This window comes from Monodelphis domestica, chromosome 1 (genome assembly GCF_027887165.1).
Source record: "Monodelphis domestica isolate mMonDom1 chromosome 1, mMonDom1.pri, whole genome shotgun sequence".
In the NCBI taxonomy this organism is placed as follows: domain Eukaryota; kingdom Metazoa; phylum Chordata; class Mammalia; order Didelphimorphia; family Didelphidae; genus Monodelphis; species Monodelphis domestica.
In genome coordinates, this window is record NC_077227.1 from 532,289,085 (window position 1) to 532,311,863 (window position 22,779).

The following is a 22,779-nucleotide window of genomic DNA, read 5'->3' on the forward strand; positions in this document are numbered from 1 at the left end:
TGATTTTATCTCAACATTGATCTTGACAAATTCATAGTGTAGCAGAAAGAACTTTGAGTCAGGGGCACTTGGATTCAGATCTTACCTCCAGCAATTAGTAACTATGTCTGGGAGCAATTAGCCTTTAAGAATCATTTTCTTGATCTGTAAAATGGGGGTGATAATATGTGCAGTATCCACTCCACAGTATTGCTGTGAGGTTTAAAGGAAGTGATATTGTATAAAGGACTTTATAGACAAAGTGGCATGTAAATCAGTTAGGATGATTATTATATTCTTTCCTGCCTGTAGTGAGACACCTGTATTTGAATCCTGGCTCTGCCACTTTTGACCTGTGTCAACTTGGGTAACCCCTCTTCCCATCAGAGCTCCTGTTTCTTTATTTATAAAAGGGGGCAGGTTGGAATAGGGGCTTACCCCCTAAAGTCCCATGGTCCTATGAGTCTATGATGGAAAGTGGAGTAGCCTCATTTCCTCCTGGGTTAGGGCTTGTTACTGTTTAGGGCTAACTCTGTCAATCATTATCCAGCTAGGGTTATCCCTCCAAAGGTGGAGCTGGAAGGAGCAGAGTAAGGGAAGAGGAAGTACACTGGCCTTTGTATCCCTGTAGACAGGAGCTTAGATAACCCACTTGAAACATGCCCCTTTGTGATTTGGCTCAGGCCATGCCCATTCAAGGTGTGCTTTATTTTGCTCTGCCTTCACCTCTGCTCTCATTGCCTAGGCTGCCTTAGGTGGTGAAGCTTCTATACAGACACAGACACGTATGACCTCTAGGCTTTGAGGATGAATCCTTTCTCTTGGGAAAGCAGGCTGCTCCCTTTGGGTGTTACTGTGATGTTAGGAGCAATAGCTCTGTACAAATTTAAGAAGAGTCAGAGCAGAACTGGGAGCTCTCCAGTGGTGCTCTGTCACTCAGTTCTGCTCTGCCTTTGGGGAATCTATTGCTTTTCCAGTTTCTCGATCTTCTGGGGTTGGACTCTCTTCTCCCTGGCATGTTGCATCTCTTTGTCTTATTCAACCAGTCAAGAAATGCTACCTTTGGACAAGAGAGCTGTGCTGATCACCGGTAAGTAGGGAAGACCAGTGTAGTTCTGGCTAAAGGCCATAGCAGATATTGCCTTAGCCTCACCTCAACCATAGGTCTTAAACAGAGATTGAGATTGAGAAGAGACCTCCTTCTAGATTATCTAGTTTAAACCCTTTATTTAACAGATGAAGAAACTGAGGCAGAGAATTTAAATGACTTTCCTTATAAAAAAGAATAAGACCTGATTGACATAAATCAAATTCAAATTCTGCTTAGAATGTTTTTTCTTCTGGAGCTGTCCTTGCTAATTTTTGGTAAATTGGTGTGTGTGTGTGTGTGTGTGTGTGTGTGTGTGTGTGTGTGTGTGTGATGTTAACCCAATGACTGTTTTTTGTGAATGTGAAACAATGTTTGTAGTCCTTTGCTGCCTTTATTCTGCTCATAAAAGGTACAGATGTCCCTCTGGGCATAGATATGATTCTGTAGTGATGTATATCAGCAAGTTGGGACTGATTATTCATCATGTTTAACATATGAGCAATATCTAAATATTTCCAAATGTTTACAGTCCCTTTTGAGTACTGGGCTGTGTCATAACCACTGAAGATATCTACTTCCAGGGGGGGGGTTTCAAATTTCTTCACTTTCAATAAATTAATTCCTTCTTGCTTTTTTTCAGGATTTTTCATTTTACTTCAATTTTGAACTTATAAAAACTGTTTTTATTGGTTTGAATGGGAATTGTTAGAGTTGGAGTGGGGTTACCAACTTTTTCGTTCTTTTGTGTTTTTCAGCTGCAATTCTGGGGCCAGATTAAATTCCTGTGAGTTGTAAAACTGGTTGGTTTGGTTGTAAATTTGAGCCTGTATAGTACCTTAATTAGGATTACCAAGCGTCACCCTATTTAGCAAAAGACTAAAAAGAGAGGTAATCACATCATCAGCAGTTTAGGTTTCTTTTCTTATAGGTCATCAATAGGCCAGGCAAAGAAAGAATGGGATTAGGATAGAGGAAGTTTAGAGCCCTTTGACAATTAACTGGTTTACACTGGAGTTATTTTTTATTTTAATCTAATTATGAAATCCTTGCCACTTAGGTCAGTAAAATCACATTAGCCTTAGCAGGGCAACTAGAAATGAGCTTGATTGAAGTTGGCATCAATCTCAATGTCTTCCTCAAAGAATAAAATTCAGCTGACTTAAAAAAAATCTCCGTGAATATATGACTTCCTATGGAAAGAGTGATCCTTGATTAACTTTTCTGCTTTTCATCTGGATACACCTGTGTTGTACTTACTCAATCAAAGGTTGCTCATTTACTGTGTAGAATGATGATAATGATCTCAAAGGTTCAATCTTCTGTGGAAAACAGGGTTAAAACTCTTCCCCCAAGTACAACAGTTCAACTTTTAATCAATACCTTTTAATTCTTCTACACGAAGGTTAAAAATAACAGAGAGGTAGTAGAGACGTAAACAAATGCAATTAGGTTTCTGATATGCCTCAATACTGGGGAATCAATTCCCAGTGACTTTGCTTTTGCTCTTAACAAATGCTAACATTAAACAGAAGTATGGTTGTGACTTTAGCAGCTAGACATTCCAGGAAATTAATGATGATTCCTAAGTCAAGACAGAGAGTGGTAGATTTAGAATCATAAAGGACCATGGAAGTCATCTAGTCCAACCATCTCATTTTACAAATGAAGAAACTGCAGGACAGAGGCTGTGACTTGTACAATGTTACACAAAGGAGTAAGTGGTATACCTGCAATTTGACCCTACACCCTCTGACTTAAAATACAAGTTTTCCACTGAACCATTCTGTCAAAGAAGACTAGCAGAATATTAGAGGCAAAAGGCACAGTAGAGATAGTTTGGCTCTCTTTTGACACCTTTCAGGGCAACAGTGAAATGTTTTAGAATCTTCCTGTTTTAGAGAACTGGTGTCCTCTCTTTCAGTGCCCAGGTGGGTCAGGAATCTGGTCAGTGGCTTCATTTCTCCCCTGTCATTTATCTTTTGATGATTGCTTAGAGGATAGGATAGCTTTGCTGACACTGTGGGTTTAGGTATCATAGAATCTCAGAGCTGAAAGGAACCTCAGAAAGCTTTTGGTCCATCACTGCTTGAACAGAATTTTAATCCAAGACACCACTGACATGGAACCTGTTCCCTAAAGTCCTCAAGTGAAGGAGAACCCACTGCCTGCCATAGCTCATTCCATTTTGTACAGCTATTAATGTTAGGGAGTTTTTCCTTTTTCAACCCTTTCTTAATTATCAAATATTCCTTTTAACAACTTCTATCCATTGTTCCTTATTTTCTCCTCTGAGTTCAAGCAGAACAAGGCTACTGTAGTGTTTTTATATTACCTGAATATATGCAGCTAACATGGCCTCTACCATGCCTCTCCCAACTTTGCTTTTCTCCAGAATACACAACCCAAACACTCTCAACTGATCCTCATATCAAATGACCATTAATCTTACGCTTTTTTCTATTTGTCAATGTCCTTCCTTAAACGTGGCAGCCAAAATTCAATTCAGTGCTCCTGATGTTGTCTAAGTGGGACAAAACAGTGGAACAATCACCTCTCTTGTTCAAGGCAACATGCCTCTTTTAACACAAACTAAGATGACATTATCTTTTTTAGGCTTTCCAGCCACATTGTCAACTCGTACTGATCCTACAGCCTGATAACACATACAGATCTTTTTACCACTATCCATTGTCTAGTTATGCCCTCCCTCAGTTTGTACTTGATAAGGTCATTTTTGGAACCCAAGTATACAATTTTGTCTCTTTAGACTCAGCCCATTTTTCTAGCCTTCTATTATCTTTTTAGATCCTAACATCCCCTCTGTTAGCTCTTTCTCTACTTCATGTCATTTTCCACTTTAAGTATATAATTTATTCCTTCATCAAAATCACTGAAAAATGTTGACTAGCACAGGGCCAAGGATAGATTGCTAAATGCACAAAAGCCCTATCTTCAAGATGACATGACCCCGTTCTTTGGGTCTGATAATTCAACAAGTTCTGAATGCACATGACTGAACTCTCTTCTATCCCTTATTTCTCCATCTCATCTACAAGTCAAAATATAGGTGAATAGTGGCAATATGATAGTATTCTTCTGAATTTACCAGTCTAGTAACCCTGCCAAAAAGGGAGGTAAGGTGAATCTGGCCTGGGGAAATCATGGTAGTTCTTATTCATAGTTTTCCTTTCTAGATGCTCCTAGGCATTCTAGGATTTTGCTAGAAATGGAGATCAAATCCACCAGTTTATTTTCTTCAAATTATTGTCCTTATGAACATTGGAGAATGTGACCATTTCCAATCCCACAGCATCTTTCCTATTCCTATACTACTTAACAAACACTGACATTGTCTCAGCAATCATTTTCATTTGCCCATTCTTTCAGTGCCCGTGGGCATAAAGCACTCATCCAGGCCTGATGACTTAAATGCATTGTGGCATCAAGGTATCCTAATCATCTCTTTTTTTAATCTTAGGTTTCATGATGGGTGTTTTAAAACCATTTTAATTTAATCTAGTTCAGTTTGAGGATAATTCCTCATGACAGGGTAAATAGAAGCAAAGGAATAATTGAGTAGAACTTTTGTCTTTCAGTCACCTACTTTCATTACACTATTCACTAAGAGCAGTGGTCCCATTCTCCATTTTGATTTTACTTATAGTTTACAAAGCCCTATGGGGCAGTGGAAAGAGGAATGGAATGGATTCCAAGTCAGAGGATTCAGCCTCAAATTTCTTTTTTTGCTCTTCCTGCTAGTATGGTATAAGGAAAGTCATTTCACCTCTGGGCTTCAATTATTTATCTGTAAAATGAGGGAGTTGGGCTAGATGACCTCTAAATTCCCTTCTAGGTCTAAATCAATGATCCATCAAAAATCTCAAATTGTTTTGAACTTTTATGTAACTGTCACTGTTTTTACTGGATCATGTTACTTTTTGGACTTATTTTCCATTGGCTGCCCTTACTCATGTCTCCTATACATGCATTTATAAGAATCCAAATTGAATGAATGAATGAAAAAGCATGCATTTATGTGTATGCCACCAAGTTAAGTTCTAAGGATATAGCAAGCAAGATAGACCTCCCCTCAAGGAGTGTACATTTGAACAGGGGAAAATAACAGACATATAAAGTAGTATTATCTAGGAGGAGTGTTTTGTACAGCAACTCAGAGAGGAAGGGGGTCTGAAGCAAAAGAGAAAATGACTGATGTGTCCTTTCCAGGAATGGTGGCCTAGATTTGATTCGATGGTTATTCTCAGAACTGGAGCTGGAAAGCAGGAGTAGGAGGTTGTAAATAAGACAGTGTGGCTTGGAGATGGTTAAGAAATGGTGCTTAGAATGGGTAAGAGAAGGTGAATGCTCATCAATCACAATCCCAGAGGATTAGGGAGGGGTCCAAGTTTCTTTTGGAACTAGCTAGAGAATAGGCTGCATGGCAGGGAGATCATAAGGAAGCATTGGCTGATGTGTTCACAGTGTTTCCACATTGGTTTCTGTAGATTCTTGCATTTTCTATGCTGTTGTAATCATCTCTTTGCAGCTTTAGAATTTCAATATTGAGGCTGACCAGTTCTTCCTTGATGGATTCCTCTATAGAAGAGAGAGGGAATGAAGCTGAAGAGAAAATGAATAAAGACAAAGAAGCTTAGAAAGAAAGGAAGGAAGAAAATCTTTTCTACCTTTTGGCAATGGGGATTTTTACCCTTATATTTGTCCAACACGAATATTCCCACGACAGATAAAGAAGATGAAATACTATTTTCTCTAGTTGTACAAGGCCCATCATTGGAAATTATATATATTCAAGACATTGCAGATTTTTTCTCTCTTCTCCTCTCTATGGAACAGGTGACTGACCTTAGTGAATGCATGTGCAGCTATGTGTTTAAGTTCTCATTTATGTGGGGAAAAATGAGACATGTTGACATTCACTCCATTTAATAACCTCCCTATTAGTGAAAAGTTGGTTAGGGCTTCTACTTACTCTGATTCATTATTTGGAGAAAATTCATTATTTCACTGATGAGAGCACAGCCAGAGATGAGGCCTTCTTCTGGCATCTCCCTCCCCTCCCCCAAGTAAGGTCAAGAGTTTGATTGCATCATGACAGGATGCCACCTGGAGTCTGTTTGACTTAGCCCTGCAAGCACATCGTGATGTTTGTCCTTTTTCCTGGGAAGTTGAAGGGAAAGTACATGTGTGTGTGAGAAAATGGTTTCTCTTTATAGTTAATTAGGCCAAGATAAAGTTATTTGAATCTTAATTGAGCTTATGTTGTTGTACCACAATCCTCTTGTTCTTTCTCCAAGGGCTGTTCTAAACCTTCTCCTTTCTCCTCCAGCTCCTGGTGCCCCATCTCTTTACCTAAGAGCAGAGTACCTCTCTTTTACTTTACTGAGAAAATTGAGGCCATTTGTGGGGATCTCCTTCATGTCATCAACTCCACTCAGAACTATAACTAAGGTGGAAGTTGGGGTTTCATCCAAGAGTGGGTAATTTAGAAGGGATAACAGGATTACCATAGGTCCAAATTTCTCTCCTGCATGCCCTTTCCATTGTGTTGGTAGCACCAATGACCTTATTCCAATGTAATTCTTCCTCCTTTAGCATTGTATAAACTTCATGGTATCCCAGGTCTTCCTCTCATCTGTAGCTACATTTTGTTTTCCTGTAGGCACAAAAATGTCTACATCTGCTTTGATCGTATCTCAGAAACCACTTTATGTCTGTACTCATCTAGTTAATTAGAGCATGAGACATGGAATTTTCTAGATTGAAATATTACTCCAGTTTCAGAGGAAGAGGTGGCTCTTTACCTATGTTAAAGTGAACCCATCTATTTGTCTGCTTAATTCTACTGCTCTCAGGAGCTTGTTCTATTAATCATTCACTTTCTTCTATCATGACTGTCTCCCTATCTACTGACTTCTTTACTGCTGTCTACAAATATGCCTAGGTTGCCATGATTCTTAAAACTGACAAAAAATCTTTCATTTGACTGTCTCAGACATTCAGGCAATTGCCCTCCTGCCAAATATCCCATAATCCTACAAAGAGCAGTTGGTATTTACTGTTTCCATTTTCTAACTACTTGTTTACTTTCTAAATCCTTGAATATAACTTTTGGTTCCACTATTCTACTGAAACTCTTCTCTCAAAAAAAAAATGATCTTAATGGCAAACTCTGATTGTCTTGTCTTAGTCCTAAATCTCCTTGATCACCATAGCTTTTGACATTGTTTTCCTTGCCCTGCCCAGATACTCTTTACTCCCTTGGTTTCTGTGATATTGCTCCTGAACGCTGTCCCGCCTCTCTCCCTACTTCTTTTTACTTTCCTTTTCTGGTTCATCGTTCAACTATTATACCCTAGGCATAAGTATCCTCCAAGACTCTTATCTAGGGCTTCTTCTCTTTCTATACTCATACTTTTGGTGATCTTATCTGTATCCAGGGAATCAATGACCATTTCTATGGAGTTAACCAAAAAGTCTTTTTGTCTAGCTCTACACTTTCTTCTAAATTCCAGTTCTACTTTGTTAAATGCCAAGCTAGGCATCTTCATCTGTATGCTCTATTCATATCTTCAACTCAAGAGGTCCAATATAAAATTTATTAGCTTCTCCCTATTCCTTTAAGTCCCACCCTCAAAAAACTTCTCTATTTCTGTAGGGGACATGGTCCCAATCATTTTGACTCTTCTTCTACCTCCCTTTCCTTATTACCGCATCCAATGAGCTGGCAAGTGCCATCGATTTTATTCCTTCATCTCTTTCCTCTGTCCTCTTCTCTAGTTAAGTGGTCACAATGTTCATTTAGGCTCATTCAATTGTACTTGTCTCTAGCCTCTCACCTCTTTTATCTACCCCCACATAACTGCTGAAATAATTTTCTCAAGTCATAGATAGGTCTGATCATATTACACCTCTGTTAAAAACAAAACAAAAACATAATTTGACATAGAGAATAAAATACCAACTCCTTAATTCTATACAATCTGGTTTTGGCCTCCCTTTCCATCCTTATTTTGTGCTACTCCTCTTCAAAATCTCTGTATTTCAGTGAAATGTGTTGGCTCACTGTCCTCTGAACTCAACATTTCACTTCTTATTTCTGTATCTTTGCACAGTCTCCCCTTATATCTGGAATGCACTGTCTTCTCATTCTAGTCTTTTCAAATCCTTTTTGATCCTGAAGTCACAGAACCTCCTCCATTAAGCCCTTTCCTATTGTATCTCCTCATTTCCCCAGTTTTTAGTGTCTCTTTTCAAATGATCTTATATTTATTTATCTCTGTACAGTTATCTCCATCATGGAATATATATTCCCTGAGGAAAATTCTCTTCTTTCTATCCTCAGTGAATAACATAGTGCTCTGCAGAGAATCACAGATTAATTGGAGTTGGAAAGAGACCTCACTTCCTCTGACCTGCACCTGAGCAAGAATCCTCTTTGCCTCACCCTCAACAAGGGGTCATCCAACCTTTGCTTGAACACATCCCCTGAGGAGGAGCCCATCACCTCTTGAGGCAGCCCATTCATTCCATAATTGATTAGCTCTAACTTATAGGAAGTTTACTCTAACATTCAGCTAAAGTTTTCTCCTTTGCCTCATCCACTTGTTACTCTTATTTATGCCCTCTCAGATCAAACAACAATTTAATCTCTTCTGAATATATATATATAGCCCTTCATATGCTTAAATATAGCTCGCATATCTCCTCTAACAGTAAAATACTCAACTTCACCCTTTTCCTATGGCATATACTCCTTGTTGCCCTCCTTTGGCTGTTCATCTTATACATGTCCTTATTGTAAGCATTTAATTAATGTTTATTGAATTGAATTAAACTACTGGGGTGGGGGACACCAACAAGTTAATTTCTGTTGCTCACCTTAAACAGGCAAGTGGAAGGACAGTCTAAGCTTCTATTCAAAGGTAGAGCAAATAGTGAGCAGGATATAGAAAGGAACCACAAATAAGAAGTTGTCTGTATGAGGATTTTAATCCTTCTACTGCCTTGGTATTTACTTGAATAAGGACATGCACATCAAATTATTTTCATCTATCAAGACCAGCAGCATAGTGATTTAAGAAATGGTTTTTGAATGAACAAATATCAATCAATCACCAAGGATTTATTAGGCACCTCCTATGTGCCAGGAACTATGTTAGGTACAAGCACAAAGAATGAAACAGTTTCTGCAAGCAAGGAATTTATATTCAAATGGGGGAAACAATAATTATATTAAAATATGGAGCATAAATATAAAGTTAATAAGTACAAACATACACAATATAATCAAATATTTTGGCAGGGAGGTCACTAGAATTTGGGGCTTAATAGTTTAATGCAGATTATTGTGCAAGGGATATTTCTTTTTTTTTTTAAAGCCCCCCTTACCTTCTGTCTCAGAAATGATACTGTATTAGTTCCAAGGCAAAAGAGTGGTAAGGGTTAGGCAGTTGGGATTAAGAGACTTGCTCAAAAATCACACAGCTAGGGAGTGTCTGAGGTCAGATTTGAAGCCAGGACCTTCTCCCTCCAAGTCAGGCTGTGTATCCACTGAGCCATCTAGCTGTCTTCCTTGTGTTGTTTCTTAAAGGAAGAGAGATTCTAGGTTTCTGTAAGAAGGGAGTGCATGCCAGGCAAGGGGTAATGGAGTGGCAATATCTAGTACAATGATTGTCTACATGGAAGACTTGTCTTTTGCAATTTTGTAGTCAGATTCATAAGAGCATCAATTTAGATCCAAAAAGTAATTTTAAAATCACTGAGTTTCCATTCTCTCATTTTACAAAACAGAAGGGAATTGGCTTGTCCAAAGATAATACAGGTAGTAAGGTTCAAAACTATTTCCTCTGACTCTAAATTCAGTGCTCTGTCCATGGCACCATTTGTCTTTAGCCTTTAGTATCATCCATTCTCTTTGCTTTCCCCTTTATAAGAAGGACTTGATTACTACAGTTCTCTTCCTTTGGAATGAGTGAGAGTCTTCTTAGGTCTGGGCTTGTAAATCTCTCCTGAGGAGACAAAAGAAGAGGGGAAGGTAAAATATAAGGAGCCTGCTGGCAAAATTCCTCAGAAAGCTGATACTTGAACTTCTAATAGCTACCTTACTTGGACGTATCATTGAGAGGGTTGAACATAGGTATAATAGATGGGTGATACAGAAGGGATGCAAGAATCCTTTTAAAGATGAAGTAGGGAGATAAAGCAGAAGCAAGAATAGAAAGAAAAAGGTGGGAGGAAGAAAAGGAACAAAAAGAAATGTAAAGAAAAGAGGAAGAGATGAGGTAGAAGGTTTAGTCAAAGAAGTGAAGGGGGAGGATAGAATAACCTCAGGGTCAGGTTTGTACAGTGGAGAGTGCCACAATTGAAGTCTAAAAGACCTGGGTCTGTCTCCCACCTCAGGAACCCACCTGAACATCCTAAGCCTAGTTTTCTCATTTGATAAATGAGGATACTAACAATATTGTACAGGGTTATTTGGAGAATTAAATGGGATAATGTGTGTAAAGTGCTTCACAAATCTTTTTATATGGGAGCCATTATTTTCAACTGGTCATTGATAGTTGGAACTGGAAGAAATTGTCTCTCTTCAGCGCTGGAAATCATTGAGATCAATACCATATGCTACAGAGTACAAATTGACTATTTAAGGTTAAAGCAAAATCTTTTGCCAGTTGGGATTTTCTTCTATGCTGTATCTAATGGTAGCCAAGTTCTCAGCAGTTATCAAGCACTCCCAGACTGCTTCTGGGAAGCAGCAAGTAAGACAGGGGGTGGAGGGATTCATAATTTACCAGTGCTAGTGCACAGTCCATCTGGGTCTACTTCATTAATTCTCACTCAAATTGGGAGGCTAGTTTGCTCCCAGAACATGGTCAACTGCTACTCTCAGTGGGTTTTTTTCTTCAGATAATCTAGGGTTTCTAATACTTTTATTTGTGAGCCCCTGACTGTGTGCATCTCATTACCTATCAACCAATTGAACTCCATTGTCTTTTAGAAAAAAAAATCTATTGAGAATGGATGACAAGAACAATAGTAGAGAAAGAAAAAAAAACTGGAGACACACTATCCCCTTGAATACCCACAGTTTCCTGAGGAGAGTAACTCAGTAACATTTAATCTTACTTTGAAGTAAAAATGTTCATTCTACTATTACTAATTGCTTGTCTTAAGGATAAAAAATGCACCACACCATTTGATATGGCTTAGTCCTTCAAAGTCTTTTAAACAGAGAATACAAGCACCTTAGCCCCACATGGCCAAGAGTGATTCCTTCCAACCCCTTCAACGTGTTTCCACATGGTTTTGTTGGACTGGAACTAGGCTGGGAATATTTGTGCACATTTATGAGACTTGTCATTTTTGGCTAGTCCTTCCATCACACTCTCCTAGGGACCAATCAAATCCTCAGTCCTGCCTAATTATTCCACTAGAGGAAGCTAGATGGTAAAGTGGAATAGAGTCCTAGATTTGGAGTCAGAAAGACCTTAACTTGAATTCTACTTCTGAGCTGTCTGACCTTGGGCAAAGTCACCATGAACAAAGAGCATGTTACTTAATACTTAACATAATGATAAGGGGGCATTCAGAGTCCTACAGAACTCAGGAAGTGTATGAATCCTGCATTTGTAATCAAAGGTCCTGAATTTCACCTTGGTACTTGCTGTTGGGTGATGTTGGGCAAGCCACTCCCCTTTCTGCTTCCTCTATAACATTGAGGGATTGAGCAAATGGCATATAAGGCAACTCTAAGGTCTTTCCAGCTCTCAGATCTATGATTTTATGATTTGCATGACAGTTCCGAATGTTTTCTTATGTCTGTGTTGATTGTATCAAGGCCCAAAACATTGCTAATACCACCCCCCCCCAAATGAGATATAATAACTCAAAAGAGAGTGGATAAGCTATTTAAATATGAACATCAAGTAGATGAAGGATACTTTTCAGACAGTGAAAGTGGTTTGGATAGCACTTGTCCATCATTATATGTGGCTTGGAAGGCCATGGCACATGGATAACAAATTGGGCCCAAAAATGTAAAGGAAAAGAGTGGACTGGGTTGCTACTGAGAAAATGCATGCTTCTTTTAACACCCTCAAGTTTCTCTCTGAAACTGAGGCCCACTTTTTAATATCAATATTCTTTAGGCATTTTCCTATGGCTACAAATTATAGAAAATCACAATTTTCAAAGAACTGAAGTTGAGAATTCAGAGAGAAAATAGAGACTAGTCAAAGAGGGGAAGGTTAAAGGAATAAGTGCCTACTAATTTATCAAGTGCTTACTATGTGTCAGGCATTATGATAAGACCTTTACAAAGGTAAGCAGTAAGCTGGAAAACATTTCTATAGACAGTTTTTTTGGACAGAGGTCTCATATCTAAAATACATGAAGAATTTTGTCAAATATGAAAGTGTATGAGTCATTCTCTAATTGATAAATGGTCAAAAGATATGAACAGATAGTTTTTGAATGAAGAAATCAAAACCATATATAACTATATGAAAAATGCTCCAAATCATTGATTAAAGAAATGAAAATCAAAAGAACTCTGAGATATCATCTCACCCCTATCAGATTGACTAAAATGATAAAAAGGCAAAATGACAAATGTTGGAAGGATGTAGAAAAATGAGGATATTATTTCACTGTTGGTAAACTGATCCAACCATTTTTAGAGAACAATCTGGAAATATGCTCAGAGTCATAAAACTGTGTATACTTTTTGACCCAGCAATACCACTGTTAGGTTTACTTCCTAAGATGATTAGGGAAAAAGGAAAAGAATTTACTTGTTCTTTTTTTTAAACCCTCACCTTCTGTCTTAGAATCAATACTTAGTATTGATTCCAAGGCAGGAGAGTAATAAGGGATAGGAAATGAAGGTTAAGTGATTTGCCCAGGGTCACACAGCTAGGAAGTATCTGAGGGAAACTACATGTTCTAAAATATTTGTAGCAGTTCTCTTTGTGGTGACAAAGAAATGGAAATCGAAGGAATGCCCCTCAATTGTGGAATGGCTAAACCAAGTTGTGGCATATGCTTGTGATGGAATATTACCTAACTCTAAGAAATGACAAACAAGTTAATTTTTTAAAAATATGGAAAGACCCACAGAAATTATGAAGTGAAGCAAGTAGAACCAAGAGAGCATTATATACAGTAACAAAAATATTGTTTGAAGAATGACTTGTGTATTTTCATCTCCAAAGAGAGAACTGATAAATAGAAATAAGTAAGACATAGTTTTACATATACATATATCTTTTTGTCAAATCAAGAGGGGACAAAGGGAGGGAGTTAATTGGGTATTTTAATGTAACAAATAAATAAGTTTAAATAAAAAATGATCTCATTTGATCAACATAATAACTCTGTGCAGTAGTTACTATTATCAACCTCATTATTAAGATAGACCTCCAAAGATTAAATGACTTCCTCAGGATCACACAGCTAGTAAGTTTCTGAGCCTACATTTGAACCCAAATCTTGATTCCTGGCTCAGTTCTCCGCCCACTGCTTCACCTAACTGCCTCAAAGAGGCACAGGATAGGAATGAACAGGCTGTAATAGATTACAAATAAGGAATTATACTAATTAAGTGGTATAAAGGATTTTGTCATATGGAGGTTGAAGGGTGGTAGGGTGGACATGGCAAGGTAAAGACGGTGTGACCCAGGGACTGAGAGACAGCCAGACAGATGTGCTTCAATGGTGTCTATACAATGTGAAAAGAACTTAAGGAAATTCTCCAAGACATTAGGAAGACCTCCATGTTAACTTTATGGAAGGGCATAGAAAATGATTACGCAAGATGGACTATGATCTGCAGTATTGGAGACACTATACTAATGAAATCATAGAATTTTTTAGAGTGTGCACAAAGGGAAATCCAGCAAAAACTTTATTAAGCACCTGTCATATGCTAGGCACTGTCCTAGAGATACCGAGGCAAAATAAAAGCTCCCTCCCTCCTGGAGCTCATACTTTTTTCCCTCATCTGTAAAATGCTAATAACAATAATGATAAGATACCAATTCACAAGGCTGTTGTGAAGCTCAAATGTGTGTGTGTATATATAAGGTACTTGGTAAACTATAAAACAGTTGTTGTATAATTATTATATTGGGTATGTTACATAGTTATTATAAAAATATAGTTATTTTTATTATAAAAATAATATAGTTGTTATTCTTATAAAATATATAAATATAATATATATTATAAATATGTATTATTATTAACATGGTCATAGATGTAGAACTGAGAAGAAATGCTAAGAGCAGCTAGTTCCATTCTTACCTTTAATGGATAAGGAAATTATTGCCCAGGGAAGTTTTACTTTGAAGTAGCATTTTAATCCTATTGTTTATACTTTCTTTGCCTTGTGGATAGAAAAACAAATGTATTACATTGATTGACATAGTTTGAATCTCTGAGGTCTTCTTTATTATTTTTTATCCTTGCTTTTTGTCTTAGAATCAATACTATGTATTGATTCCAAGGCAGCAAAATAAGGGCTAGGCAATGGAGCTAAGTGACTTACTAAGGGTCACACAGCTGGGAAGTGTCTGAGGATAGATTTGAACCCAGAACCTTCCATCTCTAGGCCTGGCTCTCAATTCACTGAGACACCTAGCTGCTCCCTTTTATTGATGTAATTAATTAATTTTGGGCACTCTTTCTTAAAATGATAAAGTAGTATCTAACTGAAACTAAAAACTGCCCCCTGAGGCATTCTTAAATTCTGGTCTTTCTATGACAGGTAAGATTATGAAGTGAAATAAGGCTGTCAAATCTTGGGTTCCACATCCCTATTCCAGTTTTTCATAAAATTAGAATTTAGAAGTCTGTGGTTTCAAGTTATAAGGTGATTTGGGAGAAAACTCCTATTAATGATCTCAGGGATGCCAGGGTTGGACTGGGGAGTTTTGCTGCGCAGCAAGCCACAGAAGTAAGAATGATGGGATTCCATAGCAGAGCAATGGGCTGGTGAACCAGGAGAGATGCCAGCCTGGGTATAAGAGCAGAGAAATGGGAAATCAATATGTTCAGGGAAGATTTTGGAGTTTCACTCAATAGCAGCCAGGAAAGCAGACTAAAGGTCCTTGGATAATTAAGCCTCTGGGACCAAGTGATTTAGTGAAGATAAATGATAATAGTAAGAATCAATGTTTATACATGCTGTCTTAGTAAAAAGAGATTATACAGAGAAAGCTTGGAGAGGAGAATTTTGTCAATACTTTCAGAAGGATAATAATAATATCAATAGTCATTGTAATGATAGTAGTCACAGTAGCAGAAGCATAGCTAGGAATTTTTCACCTGGAGTTTTAGTTGTGGGGGGGATGGCAGGGGGTACAGAGGACAAAGTGACAGGACACTGAGGACATTTCCAAACACAGGTACAAACACAGGCTTCAGAAGAAAGGATGACTCATTCTCTATCCCAATGTCAATGTACCTGGTCTTATTCTCTCTCTCTCTCTCTCTCTCTCTCTCTCTCTCTCTCTCTCTCTCTCTCTCTCTCTCTCTCTCTCTCTCTCTCTCTCTCTCTCTCTCCTCTCTTTCTCTCTCTCTCTCTCCTCTCTTTCTCTCTCTCTCTCTCTCTCCTCTCTTCTCTCTTTCTCTTTTTCTCTCTCTCCTCTCTCTCTCCTCCCCCCTCTCCCCCCTGCCCCCGTCTTACTTTCTGTCTTGGACTCAATACTCAGTATCAATGACAGAAGAACAGTAAAGGCTAGGCAACTGGGATTAGGTGACATGCTTAGGGTCACGCAGTAATAAAGTAATAAAGGCAAAATTTGAACCCAGACCATCTCAACTCCAGGCTTGGTGCTCTAACCTCTGTGTGACATAACTGCCCTGGTCCTATGCTTTCTTGCAATACCTGTTTTGCTCCCATCCTTCCTCAAATTGGGGTGAAAGGTACATGGATGATAGTCTCAGGACCAATGAATCCATCAAAAAGCATTTAAGTGCCTACTGTGTGTTAAGCACTGTGCTAGGCACTGAAGATACTAATAGAAAGAATGAAACAAGTGAGTCTCTGAAGGACCTTACATTGAGTACTTATATAGATGAATAGTCTAGTCTAGTAGTAGTCTCTCGGTAACCGAGGATGACGATTGTCTTTGTGCGCTTTCATCTGTGATGTAGATGAGTGTGCACAAAAACACTTGTGCGTGAAGGAGATTTAAGTGGAAAAGTCAATGCAGAGACAGTCCCACTCTCTCGGCGTTGGAAGCCTGGGTCCATTGGCACGAAAAATTGTTACACCTGGAGACTTCCTCAGCTGCATTGGATGGCCGTGTTGTCCTTTGTGCTCCAACATGCCCTAAGCACTCCACAGTGCTTTGCTGCGTCACCCTCTCAGCCGTTGAACCTTCTTGTTGGTTTCTTCTGCCTGTTCCCCCGAAGCAGTCTTCACATGCTGGGTGAGCAAAGCCCTGGTTCACCAGGGGTCGACAACCCGATGACTACCCTCATAAGGTTTAGCTGGCCTGTCGAAGCCCTTGCCCGGGGTGTGGCCGCTGCCGCATGCTAGCAGCTACTGGGAGTCACAAGTAAGAGCTGGGTGTCAGGTGGGGGTCAGAGGCTGGAGAGCTGCCCTAGGAGGGCATGACAAGCCCTCCATACCAGAGATACTACCCCTCCCTGAGCACCCCATACACCCCTAGAGATGGATATACCCAGCATAAATATGGCGTAGGCGAGAAAGGGTCTCCCTCCCATTTTGGTGTCCTTAGGGAAGGCTCCGGACACCTCTTCTTAGTTATAACTTTGAGAAGTGGTAATGAAACCTGAACCTAGTAATTTAAGAAGTATGGGAGATGGAGCAAGTAATCTAGAGGAAGTATTTGCCCCAACCCTGAATTCATGTGATTGTGAAATGACCAGACTTGTATGGATGGAATCCTAGAAAAATTCCCTGCTGAGGAGACGATTGCTAAAGCACTTAGAACATTTAGTATGATCAATAACAATGCTTTACACTTAAGGGAAGTGCAGTTTTAAATTTTATAGCCAGTACCCAGATCAAAGACTTCCTGGTAAATTACAGGTGTACAATAAGACTTTTTTTTTTCCTTTTTGATGCTGGAATGGTATCCCTTTTAACAGTTGGATTAGAGCAAGTCATGGAGGGTCAAATAACTCACTAGAAGCAATAGTGGGAAGTTATTTTCCAAGAACAGGCAATTTCTCTAGGAATGGGGAATTAGTTGGGTCTGAGTTACTATTTGTTACTATCATCTATTTGTACCAATTTGATCACGTAGCCCTGGGTATCACTAGCTTTGAGGCAAGAGCCAAAGGATATAAACTATTATATACCAACTACTCACATTTATATCACACTTTAAGGTTGACAGAGTAGTTCAGGTGAAATTGGAGAGTTGTGGATGATTCATGAAACAATAAAAAATAATTAAGGCTGTGTCCACAGTCATCAAAGGAATGGGAAGTGCAGATAGTGGCAGCATCTGGCTATGAATGAGTCAGAAGATTATGTTATGATACATATCCGGAACTCCTGGGGATCATGCCAAAAGACAATGTTCACGTCAGGAAGGTCACATGTTAGAAGTCACCTTCCAGGTGCCAGGGTGTTTTCATGTCAAAGACAAACATAAAAATATGTCAGAAAGGTCATAGTGACTCTGAGTTGGAAGAGAATTCAGAAGTTATCAAGCCCATGTTATGGTGTAATGGAAAGAATGTTAAGTTTGGAACATGAAGACCTTGGGCTTTAGTTCTAATTTAACTGTGTGATCTTGGGTAGCCCTTAAACATTTCTGTGTCTCAATTTTAATATTTGTAAAAACAAACTGGTTGGTTGAGTGGGGTGACCATGAAGGGTCCTTTTCGGCTCTGAATCTTTCATACTATGAACTCTATCCTTGAATAGAAATGCCCTGTGCAACATAATCAAGTGTGTCACTACTTGTTGCTTTCATTTATTTGCACCAATTTGGTCAGGCAGCCCTAGGTATCACTAGCTTGGAAGCAAGAGACCAAGGATGAAAGCTGTTATATGCAAACTTTGATTGAAGATTTCCATTGGTGCAGAACTCATCTTGTTAGGCATTCTTTTCCTCTTTTGGGGAAGCATGAATGTCAGGAAGTGCTTCTTTGCATTGATCCTAAATTTGGTTATCTGCAACACATTGCTCTAAGTTTTTTAAAAGCCCTTAACTTCCAGGGGGCAGCTGGGTAGCTCAGTGGATTGGGAGCCAGGCCTAGAGATGGGAGGTCTTAGGTTCAAATCTGGCCTCAGAAACTTCCCAGCTGTGTGACCCTGGGCAAGTCACCTAATCTCCATCGCACCCCCCGCCAAAAAGCCCTTAACTTCCATCTTAGAATCAATGCTGCATATTGTCAGTACTGTATATATAAGGCAGAAGAATATAAAGGACTCCGCAATGGTGGTTAAGTGACTTGCCCAGGGTCACGTAGCTAGGAAGCATCTGAGGCAAGATTTGAGCCCAAGATCTCCTGTCTCTAGGCCTGGCTCTCTATCCACTGAGCCATCTAGCTGCCCCTCATTCCAAGTTTTATTCTGGGGCCAAACAAATCATATGATCTCTATGCAACAATTCAATCCATCATATGATTAAAGACAACTATCATGGCACCCCAAAGTATTCTTATTTTCTGATCCTTCAACTAATTCTCATAGGATTGGGTGTCCACTTCCCTCACATTCTGGTTGTCTTCTTTTGAATGGGGTCAAAACTTGGAAGATGCTTGGGGATAGATCCAGAGCAAAAGTGATTGAACTGATATTCTATCTGATGAATTTAGTAAACGAGCAGAGCTCCTGAAATCACTTTAGGCAGAAATAGTCAACAATTGGACATGTGGAAATAAGCTTGTCAGTCAGGTGGAGTAGTCCTAGGAGGAAGTCCAAGACTATCAGATTTATTGGGAGCCACTTCTGCAGTCAGGCTCATGGTTCTCCATCATCCTAAAGTTGCTCATCTGTAGGGAATGCAACAAAAATCTGTAGCAAAAATGTGCTACCCAGAATTGAACACTACTTCAAACATGGTTTGAATAGGGCAGAGTAAAGCAGGATTATCATCTCCTTATTCCTGTATATCTTTCTTAATGTAGTCCAAGATCGCATTAGCTTTTTTTGGCTACCTTTTATTATTCTGTTGATTCATATCAAAGGTCCATATTACAAAAGTGTCTAATCCACACCAGAGAATTCAGTCTGCAAAAAACTCCCAAATGAGGCCAGAACTAGATTAAAATGTTATTGGAAAATGTTTAACAAAACAAATAAAAATATGCAACACAAATGTTAATTTGTAGTTTTCTACTTCAGTATGTGACCACAGAAATTCATTTTTCTACTTGAGTTTGATACCATTGATCTACAGTACCACCTGGCATATTTCTATCTCATAAATTGCTGAATAATCAAACTTTCTCCTTCATGTGCAGCCTCATTTGACTCTTTCCTGCCATGTTCACGCATGCATATATCTCCTCCATTCTTAAGATAAATAAAACGAATGTAACCAAAATTAGAAAGCAATCAATTGGAAAACATTTTATAGACAGTTTCTCAGATAGGAGTCTCATATATAAAAATATAAGAAAATTTTGTCAAATTTATAAGAATGTAAATCATTCTCCAGTTGATATGAACAGTTTATGAATGAAGAAATCAAAAACATATATGATTATATGAAAAATACTTTAAATCATTATTTATTTGAAAATTGAATTAAATGGAAATCAAAACAACTCTGAGATGTCATCTCATACCTATCAGGTATGGATTGGCTAAATTGACAAAAGGGCAAAATGACAAATGTTAGAGGGGTATATGGAAAAATGATGACACTACTACACTGTTGGTGGAACTGTGAACTGATCTAGCCCTTTTGGAGTTTTAACCCTTTAACTTTTGGAGATCTGGAATTATGCTCAAGGAGTTATAAAACTGTATATACGCTTAGACCCAGCATTAACACCATTAGGTTTGTTTCCTAAGGTGATCATGGAAAAAGAAAAATAACCTATATGTTCAAAAATATTTATAGCAGCTCTCTGTGATGGCAAGGAACTGGAAAATGTAGGGCTACTCATCAACTGGGTAATGGTTAAACAAGTTGTGGCATATGATTGTGATGGAATATTTCTGTGCTGTAAGAAATGATGAACAGGTTAATTAAAAAATACATGGAAAGACTCACATGAAATTATGAAGAAGGAAATAAGCAGGATCAAGAGGACAATATATATAGCAACAGAAATATTGTTTGAAGAATTACTTTTGCATGTTCACTTCCATAGAAAAAACTAATAAATAGAAAGAAGCAAAACATAATTTTATATATACATATATCTTTTAGTCAAATGATACTTTCTCTAATGGGGGAGAAAAAGAGGGGGGTTAACTGTGTATTTTAATGTGACATACAAAGAAACATTTAAATAAAAAAAAACCTTTCATTTGACCCTAATATCACCCTCCTAACATAGGCTATTTTGACCCCTTCACAGCCAAAATCCTTAGGAAAAAGTCATCTATACTTAAAAAAATGTGTCAGGCACTGTGCTAAGTCCTTTATTAATATTCTCATTTGATACTCACAATAGCCCTAAGAGGGAAGTTCTATTATTATCATCCCCATTTTGAAGTTGAGAAAACTGAGGCAGATAGTAAGTAAGTGATTTTCCCAGGATCACACAGACTGTAAACTCCTGAGGCTGCATTTGAACTTGGGTCTTCCTGACTCCAGGTTCAGCCTTTTACCCACTGAACCTAGGTGCAGAAAGAGGGTAGAAATAATCAGATTTATAGAAATTTCCCCCTAAATGTAATAATATTTTATTTTCCTCACAATTACATGTTAAAACAATTTAAAACTTCTTTTAAAGTTTTGAATTCTAAATTCTCTTCTTTTCCACATTTCCTTTCACCTTTCCTCCTTCCCTGAGATGGCCAGCAATCTGATATAAATTTCACAAGTGTAATCATGCAAAACATCTTTCCATGTCGCTAATTTGGTGGGAGAGATTTCAAAGGAAAGCAAAAAAAGGAGAAGTAGGAAGAAAGCGAAATCTAGTATGTTGCAGACTACATCCAGACTCCGTCAGTTCTTTTTTGAGTCTGGGATTGACTTGGATCACTGGATTGCTGACAATAACTAGGTCATTCATAGTTTTTCAAAAAACATTGTTGTCACTGAATACAATGTTCTTCTAATTCTACTCATTTCCCCTTGCATCAGTTCATGTGTCTTTCCAGATTTTTCCAAAATCATCCTGCTTGTCATTTCTTATAGCACATTAGCATTCTGTCACAATCATATGCCACAACTGGTTTAGCTATTTTCCAACTGATGGAGAAACCCTTCAGTTTTCATTTCTTTACTACCACAAAAAGGGCTGCAACCATTTAAACTTTTTGTCTCCCCGTTCTCACTTCTCATTCACCTCTCAACTCTTTGCAATATGGATTCTGATCCCAACATTCAATTAAAACTTCTCTACAAATCCTTCTCTGACTTCTTTGCAAATTGTCATTTATGTCACAACTCCTTAACAGGAACATTTCTTAGGACTTTGTTTTAGGTCCTCTCTTTTCCGGTTTACTCCCTTGATAATCCCTGAGGATTTCGATTTCTCTGAAGATGCCTTCCACATGTACATAATCAGGGTTAATATGTCTTTTGAGCTTCTGTCCCATATTTTCAGCTGCCTGCTAGACATCTTTACCTGTATTTCTCTTGGACACGGCTTATAGTTGTGGTCTTATTTTTTGTAAATACAATATTTGTTCATCTGTGAACACATTGTATAGCCCAACAGAATGTAAGTTTCTTAAGGACAAGAACTATTTCAATTTGTATTTGTTTCTCTCAGACTCATCACAGTACTGGCACATGGTAGATTGCTTAATAAATATTTGTGGACTTATTATGCCTGTGAAGTCTATTTATTGAACCCAACTGGAAGATTGTATTTGTTTCTATTTAATTTCATCTTATTAGGTTCCATCCAATTTTCTGACCTACCAAGTTTTGGATCCTGACTTGGTTATCCAGTATGTTGGCTATCCCTTGGGTCATCCGCAGTTTTGATAAGGGTACTGTTTATGCTTTTATCAAAGTCATTAATATAACTGCCGAATAGTACATAGTTGAACAGCTCAGGGGGATGAATTTCCTAATTTATCTATCTGTTTTCCCTTTGAGATGTGTAGGGGTGGCATATATTATTACTATGATATTACTTTATAGGCAAGGAAATGGAGTTACTGATAAGACTTATCTGAATAGTGGAAAGAGTTATTTGATTTTTTTTTTAATCTGGAGGATGTGAAGAAAAAAATCTGTTCTTTGGAATGTGCTTTCCTGAAGATAATGAAAGATGAAATTTTTTGTATAATGTGCTTATCATTTAAAGGGGGAAAATCTGTCTAATTATACAATGTGCATCTTCGAAGTCCGGATCAAAGATCCTGAATGCACATTTAAGCTCCTTTTGGGATTTAAAAGGATTGTCCAAAAATTTTGGGAAACAGCACTTTATGGACTCCAGTTCCTGAGTGGAGAATTGTCTGTGGGCTTCTGAGTGAATCACACCAGCATTAGTGGTTAGCTTGGTGACTTCCTTCAAAGGACAGATTTTCTCAGGGTCACCAGCGGGCTGATTCTCATTTCTACTGT

General features: G+C 38.3%; 1 protein-coding gene across 1 annotated transcript in view; it reads left to right on the forward strand.

Annotated features, from left to right (window-relative positions):
• The first annotated feature begins 620 nt into the window (after window positions 1–620).
• Window positions 621–22,779, forward strand: part of HSD17B2 (hydroxysteroid 17-beta dehydrogenase 2) — an 88,306-nt gene continuing 66,147 nt past the window's right edge. Inside the window, exon 1 of the mRNA XM_007476123.3 lies at window positions 621–1,069. Coding sequence (XP_007476185.2) covers window positions 787–1,069 — 283 coding nt within the window. The 5' untranslated portion in view covers window positions 621–786. The remainder of the gene's footprint in view (window positions 1,070–22,779) is intronic.